We start from the raw sequence: 25,036 nt of genomic DNA on the forward strand, positions 1-25,036 counted from the left end.
CTAGTGACCAATAGAAAGGCGATTGTAGCGTTTCTCACAACGCAAGTTGCCCACTTAACTACATGCTGAAGTAGTACTATAAATAACACCAAGACGCCTGAAATAAAAATCTTTTTCCTCTGCAAACAAAAAGCGCACTCCACTTCCCACAATTTCTCCGTTTTCTAGGTATAGAATGAATACTTTTGTAATCTTTCCTTTCCCACGTTTTAAAGAGTATTTTAAGAGTAGAATAGCTTGGTCCAGATTAGGAATAGCTTAGTCTCCATAAATTTCAAGTCCCTGCTACAACCAACTCGGCTCGTTGAGCCGAGCCCGCCTTAATCCTCAGTTCGGCTTATCATATTGACGAAAAACCCGATTGAGCCGTTCCCTCTTCAACCAATTTGCTTGATCGTGACGCACTCGACAGTCGGTCCGAAAACCGATCTAGAACCAAAAGACTCCTCTGACTCGGCCAACAACTTGACATGGTCAACATCTCCGCAAGTTCGGTTCGGTATCCAACACCTATGAATGAAACATTTAGCAAGCAAACAAAGTATCTTTTGACGTGAGATCACACTGCAGTTTCCCCAACCCAAAAGCCTCTGCAGGATCCTCAAGAAAACGCAAAAAGGCTAAATTTACCAACTCAGATTGAAGGCCTCTCCTGCAAAAGAAGAAAAGTTAGATCCTTCCTTTCCCGTAGTTTCGCTAGCTTATGGCTCGCATCAAAGCGAAAGCTCCATAACATCGAATCTGCTTATCGAATCTAGGCAGAAGAAACGCGGCAGCCAAATAGTAAAATTTTTCATGACAGGTAAATGTTCAGCTTCTGCTTTAAGACAAAACTAAATACTGTACAATTAACAGGTGACATAAGTTAAGAGTACGGTGCTCCCCAACACTGCATAAGCGGTAAATGTATTTATGAGCGTCACAGTGAGACGCACCCCTTCCTACCGTCGGATAGCATTAACAGTGCTTTGAGATTCGAGTCGATTGCTACCTGATGGTAGGATGGGGCACGTCTCACCAAGACGCACCTCATAGAGTTTTCGTTCTTGAGTAGGAAGCCCGCCAAAGTTTTACTGGAACCCATATCCCCCAAAAACAGAAGTCGAAAAAAAAAAAAAGAAAAAAAAAAAGGAGAGAAGTCTTTTTTCCCTGCAAGCACGGCCATTTATTATTGTTATTGTATGAAGGACTCGTAAGCATTGATGCAGATTCTCGAGCCTGAAAACGGTGGTAGACCTTATCCTATGCAGTATTATTGTGCGGTATTGAGAAGACGGGATGCTGAAATTTACAAGCCGATCCATAACTGCAGATTCCAAAGCGAGTATAGTGCGAGCACACTGGAATGCCCTGAAATACAGAAGCATATAAATGTCAGATTTATTTGTGGCAACAAAGAGTCCCTATAATGCATTGAACAATTTCAAAAGAACACAACTTTATGAATGAAAATAAGTGTATTATACATATAGAGAGAGAGAGAGAGAGAGAGAGTTACTATGCTTTCGAAAACATAAAGGAGTTAGTGCTTCTTATCCTTTGATCAAGAATTGTAGTGTCGGGATGATAGTGATTCCCCCTAAGGATCAGTGGCCTCTAGGGTTTAGTGGTCCCATGGGAAAATAATATTAATCTAGGGACTAGAAATGGTCAAAGAGTTGGTGCTTCCAAAAGCACCATAGTAGGACACACACACACACACACACACACACACACACATATATATATATAAAATAGAGCTAGAATACACCTAGAAGCACCAAGGTTTCTGACCCTTAGATCTATCCTTTGATTACTAATAGTCTATGGAGCAAACACTATTCCACCTACTATCACCTACCACCATCATCCTACCCGTACATTACTCCATCCAAGGGCTACAAACCCAAAAGCACCAAACTAAGCTGAAATACTATCAATAGCACTAAGCTATTAGTACTATTAGATTTTCGGCCCTTGGATGAAGGAATGTACAGTTAGGATGATGTGGGCCCCCTAGGTCGAGTAAGTTGTTGGTTGAATAGTATAATCTAACGGATGGAAATGATGAAATGTTTACATCTAACGACGGAAAACTCGGTAGCACCAAGTGCTTGGTGCTATCGATAGTATCCCAACCAGACTCCATATATATATATATATATATATATATATAGTATAACATAGTGGGCTGGTATTCTAATGGAAGACGGAGCCCTCGTGCTTCCAAGTTGTTTTCGATATCGACTTTCGAATCGACGATTCGGCTCCGTTAGAGTTGATTTAGAGTATTTGAAGTACCTACAAAAATAAATTTTGCGATTTTTCGATATCATTTGCCTAGTGATCGAAGGGCTCAAAATCAATAATTTTAACGGTCGTGGTGAGCCGGTTGCAAGTTTAACGTGTAGAAATATCAAAATCACATGAAATTTTGATAGAAAATTCTTTATGCCATATTAAACAAGACAATAACTTTGATCTAAAATTTAATGTCATATCATCATATTTTGTAAGATTTTTATTTTCAGCCGTTGATTTTGAGCCACTCCGATCACTAGGCAAATGATATCGAAAAATCGCAAAATTTATTTTCTAGATACTTCAAATACTCTAATCAAGTCTAACGGAGCGATCGTCGATTCGAAAGTCCGAACATCAAAAACAAAGTAGAAGCACGGATCTCGTGCTTCCATAAGCATTCCTAGCCGCACTATATATGTAATATATATATTATCTGATTTTTTATTTTATTTTATATATATTTATTATATTTTATATATTAATTTATTCATTTGTGAGTTCGCTATCTATATGTTTTTCTCTATATTCATCTTATAGTCAATGAGTTCCTATGTATATAGCACTAATTCATCGTGCTATCTCTTTTAAGTTCCATCTATTATATATTTCCTATTGTTACAAAAAAAAAAAATATAAAAAAGATAATAGAAAATATATATCCAATTTCATTAGATCATTACTAATTCAAACTCATATCATTTTCTTTTTCATTTTTTCATATTTTTTCTCTTCTATTTATTCCTACTGTCCATCTTCTAACTGCACATGGCCCTTCTATCCAATGTGGTCCGATAAACGTAATATATTTCCAATTGACTTATTTTGTTTTATTATTATTATCTATTCATTTTGCTCCTATTATTATATTCATTATATTTAGAGTTTTCTTCTATCTATATTCTCTTATATAGTATTTTTTTTTTTTTGTTTTAATCTGTTGTACTTTTCATTTAAGTTTCGGCCTGTTAGTAGCTATTTTCTTTTTCTGTTATCTATTCCTACATGTTTTAGTTATTTCATGACTTATTTATCCAATTCTTTCATCTTTTTCATCTATTATACTAGGAGACCACTTCATCTAACACCGGCACATGCCCTCATATCAGACGGTCGAAAACTTATAAGTACAAAGCTGAGTTCTATACCATAAGAGAATTAGTAACTCTCACCTTATAAATATACATTCTATGTGCATGTAATGGGCATACTCTATTGATAGCCGATAGTTTAACGCTTCTCTTAACATAAGTGTAAAAATTAACATATAGAGGCCACTTAACATTAAAATGTTTAAATCCATGCGGATTGAATCTACCACATCTCATAGGCATATATATATATATATATATATATATATATAGAGAGAGAGAGAGAGAGAGAGAGAGAGAGAGAGAGAGGCTACTATACTATCTTTAGTATCAGAGCTCCGGTACTATAATCCCATTTTTGATTTTAGGGTATTCAAATCAATGATCCACACCATGAATATGATCTATAGGGTATATAAAGTTCTTAGTAATAAAATTTTAATTTTTTTCGACATTGTTTACTTAGTAAGTAAATTATGTCAAAATAAACGGTGAAAATTGAACAATCTTTAAAGTTTGATAATAGGACTGCTAAATTCAAGATTAAGGATGCTGACCTTGATATAGATAGTTTAAAGTATTTTCTATCAAAATTTAAATAAATTTAGATTTTTCTACACCGTTATATTACAAACTTGCCATAGTAGCCATTGAAAATTGACAATTTTGAAATGGTTTGATCATAAAGTAACTATGCCTAAAAAATATAAAATTTTATTCCTAAAAACTTCAAATAACCGAGATCAATTTTAACATTGTGGATCGTTGATTTGAACATTCTAAGGTTGAAAACTAGACTATAGTACCCAAGCCTCGGTACTTAAGATATATATATATATATATATATATAGAGAGAGAGCTAGGCTGGTATACTATTAGCACGGAAGCCTCCGTGCTACCAAGTTGTTTTCAATGATGCGGCTTCCAAATCGACAATCTGCTCCGTTAGACTTGATCTACACTATTAAAAGTATTTGAAAATTAAATTTTATAATTTTTTGACATCATTTGGCTAGTAATCAAAAGGTCTCAAAATTGATAATTTTAATGGTAGATTTGATGCGTTTGTGAATTTAACGGTGTAAAACAATCCAAATTGGATGAAATTTTAATAGAAAATTCTTTTCACTATTTAGAGTAAGATCAGTACCTCTGATTTTAAATTCAAGTCTTTTATCATCATTTTTTATGAAATTTTTATTTTCAACCGTTCATTTTTAGACTACTTGTTTGATAGGTAAATGATGCCGAAAAATTATGAAATTTAATTTCCAAATACTTTCAATAATATAGATCAAGTCTAACGGAGCCGATCGTCGATTTGGAAGCCGATCATTGAAAGCAACTTGTAGCACGGAGCCTCCGTCTAACCGATAGTATACCAGCCTAGCTCTATATATATAAGAGAGAGTGGGCTGGTATGCTTCTGGAAGCACGGAGCCCTCCGTGCTTCCAAGTTGTTTTCAATGTTGCGACTTTCGAATCGACGATCGCTTCCGTTAGAGTTGATCTAGAGTATTTGAAGTACCTAGAAAATAAATTTTGTGATTTTTCGATATAATTTGCCTAGTGATCGAAGGTGCTCAAAATCAATAACCTTAATGGCCATAATGAGCCGTTTGCAAGTTTAACGGTGTAGAAATATCCAAATCACATGAAATTTTGATAGAAAATTCTTTATACCATATAAAACAAGATGAATAACTTTGATCTAAAATTTTAATGTCATATCATCATATTTTGTAAGATTTTTATTTTCAGCCGTTGATTTTGAGCTACTTCGATCACTAGGCAAATGATATCCAAAAATCGCAAAATTTATTTTCTAGATATTTCAAATACTCTAGATCAAGTCTAACGGAGCCGATTGTCGATTCGAAAGTCCGAACATCGAAAACAACTTGGAAGCACGGAGGGCTCCATGCTTCCAGAAGCATACCAGACGCACTATATATATATATATATATATATATATATATATATATTAAATCACCAAGTTCACAAACTCCTTGTAAGCATCAGGCTTTGCCAAAATCAACAATATGTAACTTTTCAATAAGGATAACTACTAAATGCACAAAAGACGGATTCCCAAGACTTATTGACTTCCATCTATAGGGAATTAATTTGTCGCCAATCACATCAAATGGTTAGATTTTGACAATATGGCCTCCACTTACACCAACCTGAGTAGCAGCGCGTTAGTTACACTTTATGCATCATGCATGTTGATCCTGAATATGCACAGACACAATGTGCCCCCTGTGCATACATGCAAGCATACGCATGCACAAGCACGCTAAAACATGTAAGCATGCACATATACGGGCACACCCATCTGCATACGTACTCGGCACACAGATGCACACACACAGCACATTGCATAATAGGAGTACAATTGGCTTTCAAAGAAACAATAAAAGTGAAACTCACAGGGTTAAGAGGCAGGCCGATTGGATTGAGGATAGCTACTGATGCTGATTTAAGGCGAGCCTGAGGATGATGAAACTTACAATTTGACTTGAACTTACAAGTACCACTTTTCATGAAATATTGACACTCCGGCTGGCCTGGCCTCTCAGGATACTCATTTATTGGTGCTTGTTGATGGACAGGAATATCTGATTTAATGGAAGCATGGCTCATAGCTGAAGCTGAAATACTTTGCACATGCATTTCCGGAGGCAAAACTGGAACCTAGAGATGTATGATAATATCAGAAACTAGTGCATAAAGACAAATGGGAAAATAAATACTCTGCAGGTGATGATGTGTTTTCAGATTCTACATTCATCATATTAGTAAAATAGAGTCAACTATCAGAAGGAAAATTTATACTTATATCTGTAAGATTTTCCTATTTCTAAAGCTGTTTCACTCCCCGAACCTTGTACCAGTACCTCTAGACCTTTTAATTAAGCAACTGACTAGAGTCTAACCCAACACGGCAACATCGTTAAGATCACTCCATATTTTCCATCTAAACACCACCCTGACATCCATCTCTTGTTGTCCTCTAGGTTTCTCCTTCAAATTTAGCAAAGGTATTTAACAAATTAGCCATTTCTAGTTCAAATAATTAGTGAATTGAGAACAAAGGTATTCGAGGCTAATACAAAAAGCCCATAACAATAATTCACAAAGCCAAGAGTAAATGGGCAAATTTAGAACTTTAAAATCATAAAGGGTAAGGAATGAATGTAGATAGGATGTGATGCGAGAATATACATATTTTAGAGAGGTAAAGATCACGTGTTAAAATTACCATAATGCTCATAGTACTGAGTTTCCTGAAAAGTTTTAATTTTAGATTTTTATAATACACAGCAATTATCGAATCAAAAGAAAGGTAAATAGAGCAAATTTTTTTGATAATTCATGAAAAACGAAACCGGATAACAATTCAACCAAACTCAAGCCCAACAGACTTGGTGCATACAAAGTGGCGAAAAAACCAAAAATCATTCTCCAAACCCTCAATTTCTAAATACTTCAGAACTACTATTTTTTTTAATGTCCCTCATTTACATGAAAACTAAACAACTCAAACTGATGGGAATGTGAATGAAGAAAGACAGAATATCATAAGGTGGAAGAGATGGTTTGGTAGGCGATAAGTGATATTTAATGTAGAACAGCATAGACCATGATCAAATAACATAATAATGACAAGTGTTAGGCCGATCCACAAAGCTTGATGGATGGAGATAGAAGCGAGTACTAAGATAGGGCAACAGAAAAAAGCTACAGTTCAGAGAGCTCATCTGAAATCGAAAGATTAGAAAAAGGTAAGACGGAGATAATGGAAGATCTGTGTCATGTGCTAAGCAATTACTTTTTTAGTTAGAGTGACCAATATATGCAGCCGGAGAGATGTACAAAAATAAGAAATAAAAAGTAACAAAATGCTAGTTCTCGACTGGAATAAACTTGTCAAGAAAGGTCCGGGAATTCTGGAAATTGTCAGAAAATTCAGGGACCCGTGTAAAAATTAGCCTAGCAAAGAAATACAAGAACATACCTTGAACTTTTTATCCTTTTTATAGAACTGTCAATGGTGATGGGTTTATCTGATGATATATGGAACGAATTTCTGCCTATAAATGCTTTTGATATAATTGTGATAATCTCGTCTCATGAACTAAAATCACAACTCTGTTTCTATGCACTGTTACAAAAAGTGGCATATGCGGCTGCTTTTGCGGTTAAAAGCACCAATCACGACACATTGGTGATATGTGGCAAGGACCACATAGGTGGCAGACTTTTTTTTTTAAGGTGGGACTGAAATGCTGGAATGGATGGGATTGTTAGTTAATGGATTACGAATGCATATATAGATATCTTCATATAACCCAGGATAATAATTATCAATATACGTGTAACTATCTTCATACAAGTATAACGTCACTCTCTCTCTTCATTTTTTAAGTTGCTTGGTTATTAGTATTTCATACGTTGTGATATTGTTCTTAAAATATAATAATTATGCAAATAAATATTTATAATTACATTTGTAGTTGTTAGACGTTATTTTACAATATTTTTATAGTGTTGCCTCTTTGGATGACAATTAAGTGCTGTGAATGAAAATTTATGAAGAAAATTATAATTCTTCATACCAGTTTAGACAATTTATTATACATCTATTATTCCTACTTTTATCTTTTACAAATATGTTGAATTTTTCTAATACTCATTAGCTTAAGCACACATGCACCTGCATATCGCATATCCACTATGCAGTAAGTTGACCGCCTACATACTGCATACCCACTTTTTAAAACATTGCCGCTGGGAACAGGATTCATATGCTCAATATCTTCCAGAATACTAACATTGCATCTCATAGCCGCAATATTTATAGCAAGATTAATAATTTGCTGCCAATAATTTGCATTTCAGTGAATCGCAACAAAGTAATTACCCGGTATCCATTCCAATCTTGATGCGGATGAACTACTTGAGGTAGAATCATTCCTGGTATGTAAGATGGTGATGCATCTAGGAAATGAATTGCTTCATTCATTGTTCTTGGTTCAGGCCACGGTGATATGGGCACTTGAGATGTTCCTGAGGTGTTTTGCTTTCGGGCTTCACCATTGGAATATCCAGTAGGATCTCGCCCGCTATCAGCTGTCGGATCAGGATGATGAAACTTGCAATTTGCAGAGTATTTGCAGTTTCCAGTGCGCATATAAAACGAGCATTGCCTCTCACCCTGTCATAATAATAAAGCATCATTTTCTGGTGTTAAACACATACTCAATTGCACCCTACCTCTCTCCTCTATCATTTTTTCAGTTTTTAACCACTTAAGCTTCTTTTCAAATTTAGGGCTATCAGTTGGTTTCACATGGATTGACTTACAAATCTGCCCCTACAGTAATGTCCTGACCCATAAAAAGAACTTCAAGATGTAAAGGAAAATCGCATACTCACTGGTCGAATTGGGAGTCCCAAAAAGTTTAGCTCCACTGAACCAACATCTGATTTTCCTAGATAATGAGCGTACCTGCACGATCCTCCATATTTACATCCTCCTGGCATGGAATAGAACTGCAAAATGCCTCATTTGTTAAACTCAACAAGATTATCAAGTTCACCAAAGAAAAATGATGAGAAAAATGATGAGTGAACCAGAAAGAAGGAATTGAATTTCCATTTAAAACTACCTAATAATTCTAACAGCAACAGAAGAGAAAACAAATCCAGTGGAACAAATAGCTTGAACTTCCATAAAAGACAAGTTCCAGGAGAAAGGTACATTTTTTTAAGGCAACGAAGTTGAGGAGATTTTGACTTAGATAAACCATAGTTTCTTTCTCCATTCTAAATATGGATCACACTGTAGAGCAGATACATATTATTTTCCTGTTAATTAAAAATGTATAAAACTTACCTGAACTATAGACCAAATTGTTTCGGCTACCCAAGCTATCAAAATTTTGATTTTAATACCCAACCTTTTAATTTGTTTTGATTTAAGTAATTTGATGGCTCTTTGGATACAAAATTTCAACTAATTGCTTACTTTAATAAATTAATAGTTATGGAAATTGCATAAAATATATTAACTAAATCCGTAAAGATAAACGACGCATTCAAATTTTGAAGTTAAAGGATCATTAATTGGCTAAAATCAAATAAATTAAAAGGTCATTAGTAACATCAAAATTTTTAAAGGTTAGGCAGTCAAATCCAAATAGGTTATAGTTGAGGTAAGTTTTATACATTTTTCACCTTCATGGTATGAAATAGAAATCCTATTGGGGATATGTTACATATAACTCGACGAACTTACAATTTTTGCGCATATCCCTGAATTCTTGTTATTGAACTCATAGTTTCTCAAAATCCTTCTATTATAATAGTCCTATCAAATTCTTCTATTCTCCCTCTTAGGGGTGAAAACGGATCAGATATTATCCTAAAATAGTTGTATCCATATTTGATATTATCTGCATCCAAATAGAAAATATCTGGATACGGTCGGACATGGGTAAGGATATGGTTTTTGAGAGTTAAAATTATCCAGATATCCAAAGAAAACGGATATGGATACAAATATCCAGATTTTTTTTAATAGCATTATATTTTATCTTAATAAATTACATTACAATATTACATCCCAATATTCCATTCCCCTCGTTCCGATCCCAATACCCAAATATCTCATTTACCCGTTTCAAAATTGTGCTTTCAAGCTTCTAGATATGTAAGGCAAAAAAAGTTCTAGATTGCTTGATTGCTAATATGTGTGAGAAGATAAAAGAGGACTTAATTACATTTGTTTTTTTTAGATAAAGGTGGCTTAAGTGCTATTCGTGGGGAGTTAAGGAGTTTGATTGCTTTTGCGGGGAGATAAGGGAACGGTTAATATATGTTGTGGGAAATAATATGATTTTGGTGTTCTTCATTTATTTTATTATGAGTTTCATATAAAAATTGCATTTGTGTTTGTTAAATCTTAGATTTTATTCAATCAAATATAAGAATATATAAATTTGAACATAAGTGTGAAACTTTAGCTGCATTGTTGCTAATTCTAGTTCATATTAATATGCGCATATTAGTATATATTATTCAAACAATATCCAAATATATATCTGATCCATACTCGAACCTGAAGAAATATCTGACCATATCCGAATCCGTTTTCAGTAGATATGGTAACAAAAATTTAGCATCCAACACATCCGTATCTGAATTCGTATCCGGAAAAAAAAGGACGTAAAAATCATGTCGTCAAATATCCATCCATAGCCGATCCAATTTCACCCCTACTCCCTTTTGTCTCCTAAACCCCCTCTAAAGAGTAATATACCCTCTAAAGATAGTAAAATCATCATTTGGATATTAATCAATGGGAAGCTTAGAAGTTTTAAATTGCTAGGCTGAAGGAAGATATTCTCTTATTTCTTTCTTAATGTTTATTGGTTCAATTCTATAATGTGTATCCATGACTCTCTTTTCCTTTAATGCACTCTAAAGAGTGACAAACAAGAAGTGATAGGTGTACTCGAGGTAAATATTGTCAAGAACTTATCCTACATTATTAGAATATCCTTTAAATTTGTTCGAGTAAAAATTGTCAAAAACTTATCCTACATTATTAGAATATCCTTTAAATTTGTTTTATGTTGACCTAAGGGACCTTCAAATATTCTTTAAATCTATTATTAAGTTGACATGAGGGACCAACATGCACAACTAAGGATTGACTATCTTGTGAAAGACAGCTTTTAAGTAGGGATGCAAATAGAGTGGTTCCGAGGGCGGAATGTGACGCCCCAACTTCCCAGGGGGTCACCCATCCTAGGACTACTCTCATCCTAGCACGCTTAACTTTCTTAACCTCTTGGGCCTAGTCATCATCCAAAATGTTTAAGCCAGGTTAAAAATTTTAGTTCTATTATATTTTATATATAGGACTACCTAGGGTTTCACATTCTCCCCCCCTTAAGCCCTGACGTTCTCGTCAGGCTCAGACTCACAAATACCAGGCGATGTAAGACTCGTCTCGCCAACCTTATCATTCCGACCCTGACTCAGCCGAGACTCATCTCACACTTTCAGCTGGTAATTGGTTCCGATACCAACTATGACGGCCCAATTTCCCAGGGGGTCACCCATCCTAAGACTACTCCCGTCCTAGCATGCTTAACTCTCTTAACCTCTTGGGCCTAGCCACCACCCAAAATGCTTAAGCCGGGTTAAGAGTTTTAGTCCTATTATATTTTATATATAGGACTACCTGGGGTCTCACGCGAAAGGTGTCCCTCATCTCCCACCTCGTTTTCTTGGTGAGGTGGATTCCGAGCGAGTTGATTTTTATTCTATTTTTGCCCCCACTAACCGCTCCGTTTGGTACAAGTCGAGGCAAGAGCAAGTTTTTGGCAAACTTTCAGTAGATCGGGTAGATCAAGGGAAGGAAGGGATCCTCCGCCTCCCGCTCTGTTTCTTTAGTAGATCGAGGCACATTCAGGGCAAGTTTTTTTTCCCTTATTTTTGGCCGCTACTAACCGCCCCTTCAGGGAAGACGAGGGAGAGAGCTCCATTAACCCATATTTATTTGCACCACTACTTCTGAGAAACTTAAATGCAAAACAACTCATTTTTTGGAATGCAAGTTGATCTTTCGAAAGTTACTTATACTATAACTAGATCTCATCGATAGATAGTATATTAAAAGTTTGAAGGAGGTCTACTCTAAAGGTTGATCTTAGGGTATGTTTGGTTTAAAGGATTTGCGGCTTGGAATGGGAATCAACATGAACCGCTCGCATTGTTGGTGTTTGTTTTGAGGCTTTGGCATTTTGATTCCCACTCCGGAGAAAATCAAATACTCCCCAAAATCACCCCCACCATGGAGGTGGGTGTCAGCTTTGATTCCAGAAGAAATTGAGAAAAGAACTTTTTTTTGACACTCACAATTATTTCAGTTCAAATAACTCTAGATTCATAGATTCAAAATTCAAGTTTTTATTCTTAATTCACATTAAATTCCAATATAAGCTTGATATTTAATTTAGTTCTAGTTTTATTTTGACTTTGAAATTAAATTTGAATTGTCAATTCAAATTTTACATTCAAAATTGTGAGTCCAAAGTTGCATTGAAATTTTAATTACAAATTTATTAATGGATTTTAAATTAAATTTTAGTCAAAAGTTAATTTATGTTTAAATTTGTTTACTAAGAATAGTTTTATTTTGAATTTCAATTTGAATATAAATTTGAATTGTGAATCAATATCTCATTTTGAATTCAGATTTGAACCCAAATTTGAATCAATATTCAAATTGTGGATCTAAGTTCGTATTAGAGTTTTAAAATCAAATTATGCATTCAAATTTGAAGTCAAATGGTTTGGATTCAAATTTGAAGTCAAATACTAATGCTGAAGTTCAGATTTGAACTTCATATTTTGTTTTGAGTGTTGAATTCAATTTTATATTTTGAATTATGAGTTCTATTTTAAATATTTATATGGGCAAGTGAAGTTTGCTCACCCAAATAGTAAAAAAATGGGAATCAACTACTCTAATTTGGATTCCTATTATGTACCAAAATTAGGAGATTTCATCATTCTGTTTTCCATTCCAGTCTATTCTGATTCCAATTCAAATTTTAGTTCCAATTTTGAACCAAACAAGCCCTTATAGTAGTTACTCAGGTCTCACTATGGATTAACATCTAATATCCCAAAGAATGCCTAAACTTAAGGGCTAGGCCTTCTTTGCTACCAGCCACGAACAAAACTTGCCATAGGCTGGGTGAGAACCAACTATGTACTATAGATAGCAGATAAATGTGGGAACTAGATTTGTATCCACTGTAATAGTAGCACCCTTTTATTTTCAACAGGGCAAAGAGGCAGCATATAGAAAAAGATCTCGAACCACAGGTCTGCACAAAGCTGATTACCAATTATGTTGGTCATCAACGATCAATATGGTTCATTTGTCTAAACATAAATTTTACTTTTAAAGAACTCCAAACCTGGTTTAACTTCAGATTTTACATTCCAAGAAAAGGATGAACAAAAAAGGAAATCGGTAAGAAAAATGTCATGGAAAAAGAGCTTCTTACCTTGCATTCTTTCCGCCCACCACTTTCTACAATAGTTTCCTTTACCTTTTCTTGAGCAGGCTTCTGTAAGAAATAAAGGCAAAACAAGGAATAGAACAAATTTACATAAGGTCAGAATTAGTAATATAAAGAACAACACAATTATACTTTATTTCTACATAATTGTTGAAAGTAACATTACATGGCAAAAACCTTGAAAAGCAAAAAATAGATAACAAAATCAAACTATCACCCAAGAATTCTAAGGCCTCAAACTTTTTTACAGCTTAATTAATTAGAAGATAAAAATAATACAACTGCTGCTGGTCTAACTCCATATCATACAGAAATGGTATTTTTCCCGAAGACAATAATAGTACTGATGACTTAAGAAATATTATGGTTAATAGTGATGGGACAAGCAACGAAAAATAAGTCATACACTCTGAGTACAACTATCCTTTTGATGGCCTCTTGCAAAGGTCCAAGGCATTCGAATGAAGTTTAATGACCAGCACAACCAATCAAACTCAAGAGTGCAGTATGATCAAGACAAAGATCAGTAGATCATTATAAAGTATAATTTACATGCTCATAGCTCAGTTTACATTTTCAACTACTATCAAGTTGCCAGATTATTTCTCCTGCCCCTTTACATCTTGAAAACATATAAATGCATGCTAGGATACTTAGATGTTCTCCAGAAAAGGTTTTTGCTTTAGCACAAAGGCCTATTAACAAAAGTGGGTGACTGCTGGTGTTTCTACATGTTTCTGCCTTTTACTTTTCAGCATTTGCAGGAAGATATGAGATAGTAGAGTTGAATCCCAAATTTTGAAACATGCCTAAATCAAAAACTTTGTTGCACAACTAAGTTGATAAGAAAACTAATACCACATGCAAGAAGCTACCCAAGAGATGAGATAGCAGAGTTGATCCCAATTTTGAGGCATATGCCTAAATCAAAAACTTTGTTGCATAACTAAATTGATAAGGAAACTAATACTATTACTACATGAAAGAAACTACTTGATGAATGTACCACAAATACAAGTCAAAAGTAGAAGTAAGAACAAGATGTGCCAAAAGACACCAAAAGATTTTTCACTGACATAAACTACAAAAAAAAGCCTCAAAACACATATACAACAAAAGAATATGCTGACATTTGCTTGTTCTCCTTCACCTCTTGAAAGAAGATTTTCTCTCCTTGGGAACATGTAGCAATAAGATTTAAAGAAATAATAATATGTAAATGAGAAGTAATAACAAGGAAGCAAGTGAGAAGGGAAAATGTATGAAGAACCAATTACACTCCACTTGAACACAAGGACCACATGGAATAAGCAATACTTCAAAAATTTCAGGGCTGACATAAATTAAAGAAGAGCATTAGTAAAGTTCACAAGATTAAATATTGACCTCAGTTTCCTTTTGCTCCACCTTCTCATTCTCAGTTTCTTTTTGCTCCACCTTTTCATACTCAGTTTCTTCTTGCTCCACCTTTTCATTCTCAATTTCTTCTTGCTCCACATTTTCATTCTCAGTTTCTTCTTGCTCCACTTTTTCATTCTCAGTTTCTTTTTGCTCCACCTTTTCGTTCTCACTTTCGTTTTGCTCCACCTTTTCGTTCTCACTTTCGTTTTCCTCCACCTTGTCATACTCGGTTCCTTTTTGGGCCACCTTTTCATTCTCACTTTCTTGTCGCTCCACCTTTTCATACTTAGTTTCTTTTCGCTCCACCTTTTCATTTTGCTTCTCTTCAATTGCCTTCTACAAGGTATAAATTACAAAGGAAAGTAATAAATAAAAAATAAAAAAAAAAATCTAATTTTCACCTCAAATTAGCCAGGTTGTATAAACAGATCAGAGAACTGGGAAAAAAAAGAATGGACTTTACATCGGGATGAAAGAGGAAGTTCTTTAGCAACTAATAATTTAAAGTGCTAACCTCATGGTGTAACTGTGTACCACCTTCTGACGGATCATCTTGTCCTTGTTCATCAACCTTCTACAAGAATTTTCAGAAATAAAAATTACAGAAGAGAGGTACCAAACTAATGAGATATATATCATCTAATAAAGACAAGAAGTTCTTCCTGCTAAGAAGAAAAGAATAAAATTATATTCAGCATTTACATAACCAGCAAGATTCTTTTTAACATATAATTAACTATCAAAGAACAACAAACAAAGAAAACAGAAAAGGAGCAAAAAGAAAAAAACAATAGTTAAAAAGGATAACCTTGCATTCTGTCTCTGTCACCCTGCTGGGAAGAGTCTCTCTTGTCTCTTCTTTGGGATCCTTTTTGAAAGATGTAAGAGAAACAAAATTATGAAGATCATCATAATAGTATTGCTTCAAATTAGAAGTTTCAAATCAAACTTGTAGTGAGCACATCCAAGTTTACAAAGACAAACTAACAACAAAAAACTCTTCATGAAGCATCGGCATTGTTTGAAACAGCACAATCCTAAAAAGTTCATTCCAGATGACATGAAATAGTACTTTTAATTTTAATTTTTTTTCCAAGCAGACAGAATCAAGATCCACCAAGGGAAATACTGAGACACCATTATTAACTTCTATCCAAAGGAGACAACTGTTAAGGGCCATTCATTTCACCAACTTGAAACATTCGCAGAATATTTTAGATTTTCCAACAAGACACTAAAGCTTAAAACAAGCTGCTGTAACCACTCTGCGCATTTTTCTATTTGAAACATCATGATGTCATTGTTCCCCAAAAATAAAATAATAGCACCCTAGGAAACAAAATGTTCAGAATTCTCAATGATGCACCTAATAGGTCTAGGTCTCAAAAGTCAAGAATTCCTATTTCCTATGCTTTGAGGTTACTGATCCTATAAGGCTGCAAGCTTAAACAAGTTTACCCATTATATTCTTCCAAAAAGACACATCAGCTAAAGACAAGCTGGTGTGACCACTGTATGCATTTTATTATTTGGAAACATCATGATGTCATTGCTCACCAAAGGTAAAATAATAGCAACCCAAAAGACAAAATGACAGTAATAGCAACCCAAAAGACAAAATGATAGCCTACTTGCTGAATATATCTATTTTAATCCTCCAGTAAGTTTCAAAACAAGCACAAAACAGCTTAAAGAAAGGATGTCTGTAGAAATTGAACTACTCATCTAGTAAGCCAAGTAGAAAAATGATGGCAACTTTTCTTTTTGTTTAAGCTTCAAGATGGAAAAGACATTACAAACTAGCAGAAATTTTGCCAGGGATTACTGTTGGAAAAGTGGTTGTATCAGCATGCAGCAAGTCAACATAAATTGTCTTTCCAAGCCAAATAACTCTAATAAACTAAACTAGGCCTGCCCCATGATATATGGGAATTGCTAATGTTAATCCTCAAAAGATATAAAATGGAATTGGACGTATCAATCCTATTACACCACTAAATCCTATTTTGAGCTAGGTCCATTAAAAGTTGCTGCTAAATCATTCCTAACCACCTATGTTGCCATCAATAATAATAGAATACCACCAAAGCCCAAAGTAAAAAAAAGGATTTATTGTGTTTCCCTACCTTGCGAATTAGCCAGCACATTTGATTTGTCAGGGTCAACTCCTCGAGTACAAACTGATTAGTTAAATATCAAGACTAAAAACAAAGGTTTACAAGTCTGTATGATTACCGCAGACAGGCAAACAAAAAATGCCCGATGGAAAAGAGTCGGGAGGAAAAATGTAATATCTGGGATATTTGTAATTTGAGGAATTCAAAATTTGAATTTGAGTTCGAATTTCAAATCGAAATTCTATATATATATATAGCACAGAGGCCTCCGTGCTACCAAGAACCAAGTTGTTTTCAATGATGTAGCTTCCAAATCCACGATCGGCTCCGTTAGACTTGATCTACAGTATTGAAAGTATTTAAAAACTAAATTTCATAATTTTTTGACATCATTTACCTATTAAACGAGTAGTCTAAAAATGAACGGCTGAAAATAAAAATCTCATAAAAACAATGATAAAAGACTTGAATTTAAGATCAGAGATACTGATCTTACTCTAAATAGTGAAAAAAAAAAATTTCTATAAAAATTTCATCAGATTTGGATTGTTTTACACCGTTAAATTCACAAACGCATCGCATCGACCCTTAAAATTGTCAATTTTCAGACCTTTTGATCACTAGCCGAATGATGTTGAAAAATCATGAAATTTAGTTTTCAAATACTTTTAATAGTGTAGATCAAGTCTAACGAAGCCATTCGTCGATTTAGACGCTGCATCATTGAAAACAACTTGGTAGCATGGAGGCCTCCGCTCTCTCTCTCTCTCTCTCTCTCTCTCTCTCTCTCTCTCTCTCTATATATATATATATACATATATATATATATATGTAAGAGAAAAAGAGGGGATCGGATCTTCGCAAATCCACGACCAAATCACGCGAAACGAAAGCATGATCTCGAAGGCCAAAAGTGCTCAACGCACCAGCGCAGTCCGTTCGTAAATCTAATGGACGGATTTACCGCAATTGCACGATAACTGAGAAGGGGTCAAATTGGGGAAATTCGAATTCTGAAAAATCCCCCAACATTTTATGCTTCGAATTGCGCAAAATCATGCATGGGGGTGTCGTTCTGCGTTTTACGCCTTGGCGAGGAATTTGGAGTTTTCGAGGGTTTTTGTGCAAAATGCCACATGAGGACCTAAACCCATTTAGGTTTCTTCTCCCCCCCTCTCAAAACTTTAGCCTCTTTTGCTCTACCTCCACCACAACCACCCTCCTTACCTCCCACCCCTGCGTCGCGTGCCGCCACCCTGCCAAAGATCACTGCCGGCCTCCGAGAACCCCTCTCCAGCTCTCTCTCTCTCTCTCTCTCTCACACACACACACACACATTTCCCTCTCCCCCCTCTCCTCTCCCTGTTCTTAGAGCCCGAGCATAGAGAAGGGCCTGAGCCACCCTACCTCGACCTTCCCCGTTGCCCTCGTGCTTCGGCCGACTCCCCCAGTGTCCCCGTGCTCCGCCGGCGCTGGCGCCGCAGCGGCCACGGATCTCCTCCTCGGCCACCTGGGACAGAGAGGAGCTCATCTCCACAAATCCACGGCCGTTGTCATCGTCGACCCCCCTTGCCGACTCCCTCGGCCTTAGGAGGTCCGCCGCCGACGACCCCGACCTTCCCTGGTCGCCGCCGCCGCCGCTTGGCTCTCCCCAACCCGGCCGAGATCTGTGCTGGCGGAGCTTCTCCAACGGCCGTATACTTACAGTGTCATTGATCTCACACTTTCCAGTTGATCTGAGTGGTCGGTACTTGCATACTTGAGAGGATGTTGAGCTTGTCCATCCTAGTTGACCTGAGTGGTCGGTACTTGTGTTCCTATACAGCTTCGATAACCTGTTGGTTGGTGTGCCTCAACGGGTGGTGATTGTCGGCCATTCGCCGACAATTGGCTATTGATTATATTCGCATCGATCGCGACAGTTTGACGCATTTCACGAATGCCAGCGGTCTGATCCACGGCAAGAGAGTGTTCTTTTTCGAAAAAGTGGTTGGTTGCCAACCTGTGAGCCCAGCGGCCATTTGGTAGGGTTATACGCCAAACAGAGCGGTTGTGGCTTGCCTGAGGTCCTCAGACCGACACGGCGGTATAGATTGGTACATTTAGACCTTTCGCCCGGTTGATGCATATAGCTACAATAGCAGTTGTTGCATGCTTACCTACAATTCTTCTCTTTTTACACTTACATTGCTATTGTAGGCTTTTCTTTACCTGTACCTAGTTACCGGTGAGTATGCTTGCCTTCGTCGGCTTGCGGTACCCACTGGGAGACCCTCGTTGGTTTCTCACCCCCATTTCTCCACAAGTGACAGGGTGGGATTGGTCGGGGCGCAGGATGAGGCCGTAACTAGTGGGTGGTCTTATAGATGTCTCAATCTACGATATACATTTTGACGATACTTCATACTTAGCATAGACATACATGTGATAGCATAGTTTACCCCTACACCTGACAGTAGACATTTATTTGTGGTTCAGTTGGCATTCTCTACCTGCAGGTTTTTGAATAAGGTTTTTGGATACTTGTAGTTTTGAAAATCTTATGGCTTGGTTTTGGTTTTTAAATGTGGCTTTCTACCCCTCGTGATAGTGTTTTCAAAATAAAGGATTTTGCATGGGAAACGGCTTTCAAATGGTTTTATCAGGACTTTCTACCCCTCGTGGTAGCATTTTCCAAGATAAAGGTCCCCGAGTAGGGGACAATTTTCAAAATGGTTTTTCACGATTTTTCGTTGAAGTTAGGTTTTCAAATAAAGTCTTCGTGTGGGAGACATTTCCAACTAATAGGAATGAATGAATGAATGTGAATGGATGTGACTAAGAACAATTAGCTGTATGTTGGTAAGTGATGACCCTTGTACATCCTGTAATGTTGTGTGTGTGAGTAGAGGTCTGGTTGCTAGTTGTACATGTGTTACGCCGTTCAAATATAGGAAAGACTCTGTCCATATGTTTCGAAAATTTTCTATATTTGTGGCGGTCTGTTGCACCCTTGGGGGTCAAGGTTTTGAAAAAAAAAAAAGGCAGTTTTCAACGTACTCTGATTTATAAAAATAGCCCGATTTCGAATTGGCTTTCAAAAAGACCCTGGGGCGGGACAAAAAATAGTAATGAAATGTGTATTGCAATCACTACAAAGTATGAACAATTCAGACAAAGGGGTCAAAGTTATACCAAACAGATTAAGCCAAAGAAACACAAGAAATGTGACTAACAAAGACAAACTTCTTTCAACTTGTTCCATAGGATTTTGTGCAACTGTAAAGCTGTTTTGTAGTCTTATTATGCTCAATTAGACGGCTGGCAATTCACAAACCAGCATTTAGAGGACCAAAGTCCTCTTTTTATATCCTGCCACGTATGCATCATGTAAATGGTTGAACTTTTGGGAGGTGAGGAATGCAGCAAACCATTAACCGTAGTCTAAATGCGATAAATAGTTCACCACATCTATATCACAATCAGTATTTAAAAAAGTCCAAGGCGCACCTAGGAGCAAAGGGCTGTTGGAGCCTAGGCGCAAGGCGCAGGCGCGCGCCCGAGAGAGGTCAAGTGCACACTTTCATCGAATTTTGAAATAAGTAAATAACCAAGAAGTGTCTTACTATACTTTCTAATAATTATTAAGTAGCACTAAATATATTCTATAAAATCATATTATCACAATAAATATTCTATAATTACCCAAATAATCACGTTTCCAAAAGGAAAAAAATTAAGAAAAGAAAACAAGCCAAGCAACATATATGATAATTTTGAAAAAGAAAATAACATAGATAAAAGTAAAGAACAAATTACATTTTTTATCTCCAAATAAAGGCCAGCATAAAGGTAACTATTAATTCACAAACATATATGAAATTTTGATGTGTAAAGCATATAATTATAAGCATAAGATCATAAAAAGTAATATGTATAAAAGTTTAAAGTTTCAAGCCAAAAATCATTCAAAAAACATCATGATCATGTGAAAGCAGTGATTCGCCTTAATATAGGGGGAGAGGCGAGTTGAGTTGAAGAAGCAGAGAGGAATAGCCGGAGGCAACCGGAGGTGATGGACAAGCGGGAGAGAGGATCGGTCCGAGCTGAGAGAGGGAGAGGGAGCGGACTCAACGAGAGGAGAGGGAGCAGACTCGGCGAAAGAGAGATGGAGCGGATAGATGTTTAGGGTTTAGAACTTTAGATTAGATTGGTTTTGGGTTTATTTTACATGTTTTAAACCCATTAGACCAATAAATATAGGATCCAAACCCATTAAAGCATATATTTTTAGATCCAAACCCGGTAGGATCAAATATATATTAGGCGCGCCTTTCTTGCGCCTTGCGCCTTGCCCTAGGCGCGCGCCTAGGCAGCCTAGGAGCGCGCCTAGGCAGCCTAGGAGCGTGCCTAGGCAATGGAGCCCGCCTAGGGGCTACCTAGGCAATGGCGCCCGCCTAGGGGCTGCCTAGGCGCTGGCCATTGAGCCTAGCGCCTAGGCGCCTAGGCGCACGCCTAAGGTGCGCTTTTTTAATCACTGATCACAATAGCCAATGAGCTGCTTATGTATTGTAACATAGAAAGTGGCGAATAGTTTACCGCATTCTAAATGCGGTAAACAATTCATTGCTTCCTTTAGACTTCACTGAGATGGCATAGACATGGTTAGTTTAGATCTATTTTTATAAATAAAAATTTTACAAACTTACCTTTACAAACTGAATTTCAACAAACCTAATTTTAAAAAAAGATCCATAAACAAATACTTTTGAACTAATGTGATATTTTCAAAGACCTACCTATTGCACACGGTTTGAAGTGTACGGCACGGGGTGGCACGTCCCATGCCCCCAAGAAGGGGGCATGGTACGGGGTCCCCCACCCCTCCCGCACCGTGCCACTGTACCTCGCAGGTATCACGCAGTACCCGCGAGGGTACCGCCGACACGATACGTGCCGTGAGTTTTTTTTTTTGTTTGCTTGTTGCTTTTTTTGTTGTTTGCTTGTTGCTTTTTTTTTTTATTCTTTTGGGGTACCCGAAGAATCCTAGATACCCACACCCCCTAAAAACATTGTAAGTCGAAGATCTATTTGTTAGGTAACTCAAAAAAATTATAATTTAATTTTTTTTATTTATCAATATACAGACAAATTTTTAATTTACATATCCAATCAATACTACGGGCTTAGGCCGCCCTCCACTTCCACCACAGACATGCATTTTTTCTTTACAAATTATTTTATCAAAATTTGTCACATCGTAAAACTTTTGGCGAATTAGGAGAACAAAATCGAACTCAATAAACAAATTTTGAGGTATATCAAACATAAAAATTTTATTTTTGCATTAGAAAATTGAAAATACTGATGAAATTAAAAACTAAATTAAATCAATTGATACTTAAATTTATTTAATTTATTTGTCATATAATTTATTGCTTAATATTTTTTTATAGATCTAATAATTTTTTGAAAAAATTAAATAAAAAATAAATTTCAAATAATTTTTAAAATAATTTTTCAAATATTTTTAAAATTATTTTAAAAATTATTTTTTGTATTTTATAAAAGAGAAAGAAAGCAAGAGAGATGTCTTTGCATTTTAAAAATTCTAACCTGTAAAAATTTCTAATCTACATAAGATATAGTTGTACTTTATATACAAGCAAGCTTACAAGTATGAATTGATGAGTAGTGTAAGCTATACATAGCAAATATTTATAATTATTTGATTAAATCTTTCAAAATAACATTATAAGAGCTTATTGAAATCAAAAAAACTGAAATAAGTCCGTGCCAAAGCGTGCCAATAGGATGTCATGCGTATCCATCAGCACGTAAGCGTATCATGTATCGGCACGGAAGTGCCATACCGTGCCAGGCAAACAGCGGCAGGCCCCCATCTCACGGCACTTTAAACCTTGCTATTGCAACTAATAAAGATATTACACCAGCTAAGCATCCTCAAAGAATTCACTGGCATCCTTTCAAGTTGCCTCATTTTGCATCGGCTTATAATTACTGGACAAATTTGAAGGGGCAGATTTTCCATTCATAGTTAGTAAGTTTATTTTATTGATAAATTCTTAGGTTGCATTCCAGCAGACAACGGATTGCTGTAAATTCCAAGCTAACTTAGAATGTTAAAACAATGAAAAGAGAAAAATAAAATTAAAGCACAGTTTTAGTTTAATCAATATTCTAAAGCTATGCAAAATTTTCTTTATCTCCCTTTAGTTGGAAAAGGGAGCTACAATGCAACAGATATAATCACTGTTTTAGAGTCTCTTGATCATGGAGTTTCTTTTTCCTTAACATAAGAATCAGACAAAGTTCGACAACCTTCAGCACCTGAGCATTGAGAATTGAACAAAAACTTCAACGATGCTAAGGATTGTGTTCTTCCCAGTTCCCAGTAAATTTACACTTAAAACAATAATTAGAAGCACTATTATTATGACTAGTTTGTACTTCACAATGATCATGGGCATGAATCACAAATCCAAAAATGACTAGTTTGCACATTCGGAGTTAGGAACTGCTAAAGAATTTCTGAATAGGACAATGAACCAAACTGAACCAAGTATTAATAGATATTTCATTGAACAACGATTGCACTAAGCTTCATCATCTCAACTCAAAGAAGAAGCATAATACCTGATTAGGCGCCGGGAATTTCTTGGGCGTCGAGAACGCTTGGGAACTAAGAAAAAATAAAACAGAGTTTAAAAATACCGTCAAATAAAACTAACAGTATACAACACTACTTTACGTCAATTTACTTTGTTTTGAAGGTGTTGTTTGGTTCTCTCCTAATTTTGCTGTTAGGGATGTTTTACTCCCAAATCACAATAAAAAGTGCCTCAAATGCTGGATTTTGTAACTCCAAAAAACTGTTTCCAACCACCAATTATGTGATTTCTGTTTTTTAAAAGAAAAAGGGCATTGTGAAAACTGATCTGGATTAACAAGTTACCCAAAGGTTACAATGTCGCCAAGCTGACCCTTCATCTGCAAACAAAGAGAGCAATCTCAGACAATTAAGTAGGTCAAATTTCAAATAAAATAAAATAAAAAATGCTAAGCACACGAGGAAAAAACTCGAGAACCCGAAAAATGCACCTTATATTCCTTCTTCTTGGGGGGGTGATTGAACTTGCAGCTCATGCCGTACCAGCAGGTTCCGGTCTTCACGTAGTACTCGCAGTCTGGCTCGTCGGGCCGCTGCGGGAACTGCTGGCGGCCGCCGCCGCCGTTCCCCTCCCCCCTCTTCTTCATATTCTTCGCCGCCCAGCCATTCCCCTCCGACGATTTCGTAGTCCTCAGAGAGCCGGCGCCGACTTCCTCTTGCTCCCTCTCCCAGCCGCCGCTCCCCTCCGACCCGCTGCACGAATCCGGCGACGACTTCTCCTCCGATGGCCTCAACTCGGCGAAGTCCTTGCTGAACGCTTCCGCCATTGAGGAGGATTTGGATTTCTCCTCACAGACCTCCATGAAGAATATATGAAAAACCCTAATTAAAGAAGAAGAAGAGGGCGAAGCGACAGAGTAGCGAAAATAGCCAACGCAAGGGAGAGCGAGTAATAATACAAACACAATTGAAGTGCGAGTGAAAACTAACTTTAACCTATTATTATTATTATTATTATTATTTTGCTTTTATATATTTGTATTAGAATTTGAATGGGAGACCTTTTTACATAAAAGAATTACGCTTTTTTAAATTCTAAAGTTTCTGAAAAAAAAATTTGATCAAAATTTATATTCTATATATACTACTAATACAAGGTATAATTACCCTATACCCCTCAAAACTTACAAAACATCTTATAAACCCTTACTCTTTTTTTTTGTTTCAAAAATAAATTCCCCGTATATTTCTCGTTATTCAAAAAATAATTCTGTTGTTAGTACCCGTTAAGTCATTTAAAATTCAAATAAGATTAAATTTCTACCAGAATTAAAAAAAATGTCAAAATACTTTTTTTGTCCTTAACTTAAGGGCAGGTAAGGTATGTTTGAAAGAACAGAATAGTAATTTTACAAAAATAACGATAGT

At 36.1% G+C, this 25,036-nt stretch overlaps 1 protein-coding gene across 5 annotated transcripts; it reads right to left on the minus strand.

Moving 5' to 3' along the window:
• LOC109726566 (zinc finger CCCH domain-containing protein 43-like) lies at positions 780–24,572 on the minus strand. Of its 5 annotated transcripts, none has more exons than XM_020256220.1 (11): positions 24,100–24,569; positions 23,954–23,988; positions 23,635–23,680; positions 15,690–15,749; positions 15,396–15,452; positions 14,867–15,214; positions 13,466–13,528; positions 8,814–8,930; positions 8,299–8,592; positions 5,805–6,068; positions 780–1,350 (listed from the first exon to the last, which is right to left on the minus strand). In XM_020256220.1, the coding sequence occupies exons 1-11, from the start codon at positions 24,469–24,471 to the stop codon at positions 1,243–1,245; spliced, it is 1,764 nt and encodes a 587-aa protein (XP_020111809.1). In that variant the 5' UTR covers positions 24,472–24,569; the 3' UTR covers positions 780–1,242. The 5 variants fall into 5 exon arrangements, with proteins under 5 accessions (XP_020111809.1, XP_020111808.1, XP_020111807.1 ...); XM_020256219.1 differs by having other exon boundaries at positions 15,396–15,455; XM_020256218.1 differs by having other exon boundaries at positions 14,867–15,217; positions 24,100–24,568.

This window comes from Ananas comosus, linkage group 21 (genome assembly GCF_001540865.1).
Source record: "Ananas comosus cultivar F153 linkage group 21, ASM154086v1, whole genome shotgun sequence".
In the NCBI taxonomy this organism is placed as follows: Eukaryota; Viridiplantae; Streptophyta; class Magnoliopsida; order Poales; family Bromeliaceae; genus Ananas; species Ananas comosus.